Here is an 8,036-nt window from a genome sequence, read left to right on the forward strand (position 1 = left end):
TAGATATTTTGCCAAATGATCATACAAGGTACTTGTAGCTTATATTTGACATTGCAAAAATTAAATGTGGCTATCTTGAATATTCCCTCTACATACATTTTTTTTTAAAAACATGACAATCAGAAAGGTCAGAAATGCTTACAAGTTCCCATTTTCTTTTTTGCAAGTAAGAAATTGTTCAAAATAGGCCATAACATTCACAAACAGGGATTTATTACAGTATATTATGATATAGCTTTTCAATAGGGTACTGGGAGGTCCCTACTTTGAGCTGATTTTTAGAAACCTTTTTTAATTTAAGTACAATGACTGAAACCCAAATGGCACACAAACTGATATACTGGAGAGTTTTGTGCTCCTATACCTACTATATGATATGAATGCCATTGCATGTTTAAGTTTGTTAGGTTTGAGATGTTTTGGGGTTTTTTTTCCCCAATGAGACATAATTTTATATGTTGACATCTGTGCAGCTTTCACTGCCCAACACCGTCTCACAAGTAATCCCAGAGAATGCTACATCTACACTGGTGTTGAGCCATTTTTAAATCAGTTTTCCTCTCCCTAGTGATCATGATTAAATCCTGCTCTTAAACTGATGGATTTTTATGAAAGGCAAATATATCCCAACTTAAAATTCAATCATCAACACTGAAAACCACTCCAGGGTATCCCATTGAACTTAATCTTAAAAGTGATAACTGATCTCTTGATTGAGGATTAGCCTGTGCTTTTAATTTAAGATTTATGTCATCAAGCAAAGTGGTTTGCACTTTCAAAGATCTGTGAAGAAAGACCGACAATAATTCAAAAGTATGCATCTTTATAAAAAGAAAAAGATCTGCACTTTTTACAGTAACCACAGATTGTAAATTGAATTTTCCATACATTTTTCTACAGTGTGTTGTAAATTGAGTTGAACATACTTTAATAAAAAAAGCAAAAAATCAAGTATTTCACTCTTAAGATGGGCATTGCAAACAAAGCCATATGTTGTGAATTAACTATATTCAATTATATCACAATAAAACAAATGTGGTTGGAAAAAAATCTACTATATAGCTAAATTTACTGTTCACAACCACCACCACTTTAATAACAAAAAAACAGGAAAATGCTTCCCTTAAATCAGCTTTGTTTCAGTCAATATTGGGTGCATGTCCAAACCATAGTGCTTCAGTATGTAAGGTGCCATGAAAACCAATGTCACACAAATAGTAGCTGTATTTTTCTGGCACCTATTGGTCTTCCACTCAGTTCCTCAATCGCTGTCAACGCCTCTGGACGAGACTCAAATACTACAGTCGCAGAAGTTGCTCCACTCTTGTCATACTGCAGTGACACAGATCCAGGGATAATACGATATCCATAGCAAAAGTCATAGATTTCTTCACTTTTGATTTGAAATGGCAAGTTGACAAGCTTTATACAGGTGGGACCATCAAAATTCTGCACTGAGGAGTCAAAACCGCCATGAATGCCATTACCGCCGTCCTGTGGAGCGAAACGTCCTTCTGCATAAGGCTCATAATCATAGCTTTCATGGACTTGGGGCTGTGCATTAGTCATTGGTATATTACTATTATGACGTTTACGCAAGTCAGGGTACTCTACGAACCCAGGGCGACAGGATACCTCGTTGCTTCTGCCTGAGTACCGCTCCTCTCTTAGCAGTTGCTCTTGCCCCACTGGTGGCTCAACACCCAATTCCCGCATCTGAGAATGCGAAATACATTTCAGTGCGACTTCTGACCCAAGAAACCTTCGTCCATTAAGAGAGAGTGCTCTCGTTGCCTCTGCCTCAGACTGGAAGAGAACCAATGCCTTTCCAATCCCAGCACCTGTATCGTCGTGCAGCAAAAACACCCTGTCCTCTGTGACGTTGAACCCAAGGAAGAAGTCCATGATCTCAACTTTCCGCACATCAAATGGCAGATTCCGTACAAACAGACACATTTCCTCAGAGTCATAAGGATTACCGGCGTTTTCAGGTTGGGCATCCATGTTCTGCGATTCCAGAAGGGTGATCATGTTCTCTCTTGAGATTGGGCGTACAAAAACCCATCGGTTGAAAAACATAACTTTGTCGTAAGTTGTTGCATCAGAATAGTCTCGCAGACTCTTGAACAGCACAAATGCAGATCTGGTTCTTCTCCCATCGTTTCCAATCATGTACAGGATTTGATCATCCTCGAGCCTTGCATTGCGAAAAAACTTTTTTATGTCGTCTTTTTCAACTGCATAAGATAGGTTTTCCAAAAAAACACAGTACTCCTCGTTGGAAGAAGCAGTGGACCTCTGGGCCAATGGTGATTGTGACCTTGCATGATATTGTGGATTCCTCTGACTGCGAACAGGTGATCTCTCTCTCTCAACCTTGCCAGCCGTGTTGGAACCAACAGCTCGATGCCAATCATCTTCTGTTGTTGTGTAGACCTCCACATACCTTGACCCCATGTATTTCCTATCCCTCCTCAGGCCTTCGCTTGCATCCTCTCTTGTTGCAAATCTGACAAGACCTCTTCCATTGTTTTGGCCCTTTTGATTTTTCAATAAGACTATTTCATCAACAAGTAAACCACTGAAAAAGTTAAGCACATCCTTTTCAGTCACAGAGAAGGGCATTCCTTTAAGAAACACACACAAAAAGTCAGAGTTTGAAGCCCTCTGGTGACGAGGTGGAGAGGTATGACCTGATCTGCTACCTGACCTCCTGCCCGGTTCACGGTCCACAGATCTTCTAGCACGTCTTGCGTTCTCCTCAAGTAGCCTCCTTTTCTCCCGTTCTACATTTCTTGTACTTTTTTCAAGCATACTCTGCATCTCTGCTTTACTACTTAATAGCAATGTAACAGGTGATCCTTTAATGCTACCCCCTGACCGTGTCATGGCTCTTCTCGCGTCTTCATCTGAAGCAAAAATAATGAAAGCTTCGTCTCGCTCCCCACCAATTATATGCACCCCTCCATCTGGAATTTTGAGGCCAGTGAAGAAGTTACGAATATCCTGAGAACCTGCTGTGACTCTCAGTCCCTGTAAACGGATGACGACCGCCATGCTGAGACACAAACAACAGCACCTGCAGACAGATAGAATAGCATTATTGCCAACAGAGTTTCTCTAACGCAGCGTCAGTTCCTTGGCATTCCAACATAACACCGCTGAACCTAAACAGCAATGTGAGATAAAGGACATCAGGGACAGGGGACGATCAACGCCCACAAAAGCCACCTTTAAAACAGAAGAGAGTGCTGAATTCAAATTGGTGAAGTTAATAGCAATTCAACATACGCTGTCGCTCACGCTCTACAATGAAAAGTCTCACCACACAATATCAACATAAAGCATCTGCCTTGTGTGGTGAAATGGCAGCTAAATTAAATAAAATATGAAGTACAAACCACTTTCCAAACAACCACAAACACTTTCTTTCACTGTATACTCAATAGAGTTCCACGCAAGACTCTTCACTTTACCATGAATAACCTCGTCATTAATCGGATATTTCTGAAACACACCAATGGCACAGAATTCACCAGTACATTCAAAGATGCAGTCAGATGCTGGCTTAAAAAGGACAACATGGCAACAAGTCAAAATAAACAAAACCATTAAAAAGAGCATGATAATTATCTATCAGGCACAATCATTTACCTTCTTGCCCTCAATCAATTTAATTAGATCCCTATAATCAATCATTCTACTGGAAAATGTAAAAAAATAAATCAACCATGTTATCTTAACCCTCCTGTTGTCCTTGGGTCAAATTTGACCCGTATTCAAATGTTTTTATATCAGAAACATGGATTTCTTTCATCTAATTGCCTGAAAATAACATGGATGGTTCCATACCACACACTTTGCAAGTAAAAGTAATGATCACTACTTTCATTGAATTTTGAGTGTTTTATTAAAATTTTTAGCATCTGTGGACTTTTGTCCTCCTGGGTCAATTTTGACTCAGGAGGACAAAAGTCCATGGTCGACGGGAAGACAACAGGACGGTTGAATACTCGTGCAGAAAGTGTTGTGCACACCTCACATTCTAACTACACTGACTCAAATTTTTAAATCTTTGGTTAACTATTATAATTTATCACATATAATACAACAAAAGCAGACCAAAGGCTAATAGACTGCACATGTGTCACTTTCCTGAATGCACCATTCCACAAAGGACTCCGCCATAGCCACCATTTATTGTTTATGATCCTTCCTTCAACCAATATTAATGCTGCATCCAGGAATTGCCCATCACAATGGTTAGGTCGAAATTTTTCAAGTTTACCAAGAGGTATTTTCTCTTATTCAGCCAACAAAGTGATCCATAATAGAGTTGAACAAGTATCTCCCCGATGCATTTGGAGGGGCCTCCAAAAAGGAGACAGCCTTGTCGATCCATCATGCGTTCAGTCTTGAAATGCAGCCGTGGAAGAAAGCAGTCCTTCATGTGGGACACAGCTACTACGCAGCAAAGACAACATCATTGTGATGTTATGATCACGTAATATCTACAAAGCATTTGCATTCTCTTTGCTAGATCAGCACCAGCTATGGTCCAACCAAAGCAATAGACAACAATCTCTAAACATGAAATACAGCCTTAATGAATGCCAACACAATCAAAATTGTCTTGCAGTTATGAACAGCTCTGTCCCTTTTAATAGTCAGGGTAGTGCGGTGTATTAAAGGACAGGTTCACAATTTTTCAAGTCTGTCTTAAAACAACAGTCAGGTACCCAAATGAACATTGAAATAGGAATTTCTTCCCATTATCATTCCTCCTGTTCATACTTACCATTAGAAGATCTGTTCTTATGCACTTTCAATATAAGCGATGGCTTCTGATAAACTAAACTTAGATAAACTAAACACACTGGATTTTAGCCCTCATCACTTGCACTGACAGTGTATTTGAAGGGGATATTTTAATTGCCAAAGCCAGTATGAACAGGAGAATGATTACAGGAAGGAAAACATCTTTCAGTGTTCATATGGGCACCTGTGTGAACCTATCCTTTAAGGATTTTAGGTTAACTGCAACATAGTGATGAGACATTATGACAAGTCTAGCTGCTTTGTTCAAGACCTTTGCCCACGATGTATTAAGTGAAACCAAATAGCAGTTCAGCTTGACCTTCAAGCTATTGAATGGCTGCACATTGCCATCAAATACCACGACAACTAACATCACCTCTTGTGTTGTAAACACAATACAAACTTCATTAAGCACCGCACTTCACCGCAATATGCCCTAAGCCACTGATAAACACGAGCCATGACCAGTAGGCAAATTAACCATGTGACAACTAGGTAAGGCCTTCAAAGTTGGTAATCCACATAGCTAAATTCACCATGCAGCCAATACAAACTCAGCGACAGTGTTGCCAGATATACAATAATTATCATATTTGTACGATAATTTTGCTTTCTGTACGATCAATAATGCCAAAAGTCCCATAATGTACAATGATTTGATCATTTTTAACACTTTAGTCGTTTTCACCTATGAACTCCAGGAAATGTTCGGAGAATCAGGTCCGGACATTCTCCAGAGTTGCCCTTTCACAGATGTAACACACAACAGGAGATTGTCCGTGTCAGACGCGTTTTAAACTACTGGAAATACTGAAATACTTAAGCATTTCCCATCTGGCAACACTGCTAACCGATGAACAATGGCATTGTTAACACAGTAATGCTATATTACCACCCACACTCCGCAATCTCATTGAACCAGCCGCCATGACTAAAGCCGACATTTCACAGGTAACGTCCAACAGCACCGTTAATTGCCGCTAAATGACACAACAGACACGTTTTGAAACCGCTGTAACGTTGAATGCAATTCAGCGCGGCTAACTGGTTAATTTCATCGGTTAGCAAGGTGGCTTACGCTACAAACGTACTCGCCGTCCAAGCAAATACAACTCACCAACATGTCCAAAAAGCTAAGCTAATGTCAGCTAGTTATGTAGCCAGCTAGGCCTCTAGCAATAACTTATTTCACGGTCCAAGACTGACCTGCGGCAATGAGAATATATTCTTTATGTAGCCTGTAAATCAAATCGTCAACCAACGACAAAACTTACACAAAGTGACAAGCACAGTTTCTTGAGTAAATATGTGAATTGTGGACAAAATCAGATAAGTTTCGCTCTGCTTCGTATCGTCTGCTTCGTATCGTCTCCTCTTTCCTTTTTCCTTTTTCCTTTTTCCCGTTTCCCTCTTCCTCCCCCCTTCTTCTTCTTCTTCTTTTTCTTTTCCTCCTTCTTCTTTGTTTATTGGCGGATCGCAAACCAACTTTAAAGGTGCATACCGCCATCTACTGTATCGGAGCGTGTAGTTTCATGGCATTTATCTGAACACTGATTAGTATATTTAAAATAAATAAATAAATAAATCACACAATATTTCCTAATCCTGCCTGTATAATATAACCTATCAACCCCCTTCTGATTTCCCTGAACTCCTGTCCTGTCTCATTGACTATATTTCTTAATGTCTCCCTCTCTGAATTATATTTACTACAGTGCGTAATGTGTTCTACATCTTCCAGAGTCTTACACTACAGATACAGATTTGAGTGACTTTTCCCCATTAATTACAACGTGGAGTGAAAACTTGCATGCCCAAACTATAATTGTGTAATGATTACCTCCTCTCTGCACTTACGATATTGTCCTTTAAACTTTGAACTGACTTCTGTATAGTACAATAATGTCTCATTTTATTGTCTGTATCCCATTCCTTCTGCCAGGCGTTAATTATGGCTGTTCTAATTAATGATTTTACCTCTCTCCAACCATAAGCTACTTTTATTGCTTGTCATATACTTTAAGAGCCCTCTTTGCCAATTTATCTACTTGTTTATTACCTTTAACACCCATATGAGCAGGGACCCAACAAACCTGCACTTCTATACCCATCTTTTGTTTAAAAAACAAACAAACAAAAAAACCAATGAATTGAATTTCTGTCATTAGATCTTATCTGACCATTTGCCTTGATGACAAACCTCTAAGAGCTGCTGCTGAATCTGAAGAAATGACTATTTTTAATGGCTATACTTGCTCTATCCACTGAAGGTCAAAATGATTTCTGATGAAAATATTGACAATTTATCAGTCAGTCTGTGATATATATTAACATTAAATTCCGGTGTGTGTGTGTGTATATACATATATATATATATACATATATCAATCCCCATATGCCCATCATCAGGATTCTTTGAACCATCTGTATATATTGTCAAAAATCTATAGAATTGTCTTGAACATGATATTCAACAATATGATGAATGTTATCTGTCACTGACCAGTTTTTCTTTTCTTCTAGGAGGTTATGGAGTTTTCCTTCTTCTTCTTCTTCTTCCTCTCCTCCTCCTTCTGGTTCTTCTTCTTCGTTTGTTTAATAGCGGACTGCAAACCAGCGTGAAAGATGCATGCCGCCACCCACTGTATTGATGGGAATGTGCAATATCATGACGTCATCTACATATTAGACCCCAGGGGTGTTTCATAAAGCAAGAGCAGGTCCTTTTTATCATGGTCTCATAATTTCTCACCTCATACATATTTCATATGGAACAATAAGCACATATTGTATAAACAAAAATCTATCTTTTTGAATCTTGGTTCCAAAACAACACTATTGTGGTTGATCAGTTGTTTAATAGAGAGGGCACATTATTTACCTATGAGTTTTCATCACAATACAACATCCCTGTAACACCTGGGGATTATGCAAAGATTTTTGGTGCAATCCCTTCTGGTCTATGTATGCTGTTTAGGCAACAACCAAGGGTTAATCATCAGTTTTGACCGTCTCTTATTCCAATGCACTCTCCTGTAGGGAAAACTACTTTTTCTTTGCATCCCTGTAATAATAATAAATCCATAAAATAGCTTTTTCAAAAAGAAATCATCGCAGTACCTATGTGATCTCATACTGGAATCACTTTGTGAATAACATGACATGGAAAAGGGCCTAGTTCCTACCTCATTGGTATCTGATAACTAACAAAATGAATA

General features: G+C 39.0%; 1 protein-coding gene across 1 annotated transcript; it reads right to left on the bottom strand.

Moving 5' to 3' along the window:
- Nucleotides 1-806: 806 nt before the first annotated feature.
- rbm12bb (RNA binding motif protein 12Bb) lies at nt 807-6,233 on the bottom strand. The gene is made up of 2 exons (XM_042424239.1): nt 6,093-6,233; nt 807-3,079 (listed from the first exon to the last, which is right to left on the bottom strand). Exon 2 carries the CDS (start codon nt 3,055-3,057, stop codon nt 1,207-1,209), a length of 1,851 nt encoding a protein of 616 aa, XP_042280173.1. The 5' UTR covers nt 3,058-3,079; nt 6,093-6,233; the 3' UTR covers nt 807-1,206.
- Between the last annotated feature and the right edge of the window lie 1,803 nt (nt 6,234-8,036).

This window comes from Thunnus maccoyii, chromosome 10 (assembly GCF_910596095.1).
Source record: "Thunnus maccoyii chromosome 10, fThuMac1.1, whole genome shotgun sequence".
Classification (NCBI taxonomy): domain Eukaryota; kingdom Metazoa; phylum Chordata; class Actinopteri; order Scombriformes; family Scombridae; genus Thunnus; species Thunnus maccoyii.

Excerpts from the sequence above, each read along its gene's own strand:
- rbm12bb (XM_042424239.1), bottom strand. The coding sequence starts at position 3,057 with ATGGCGGTCGTCATCCGTTTACAGGGACTGAGAGTCACAGCAGGTTCT.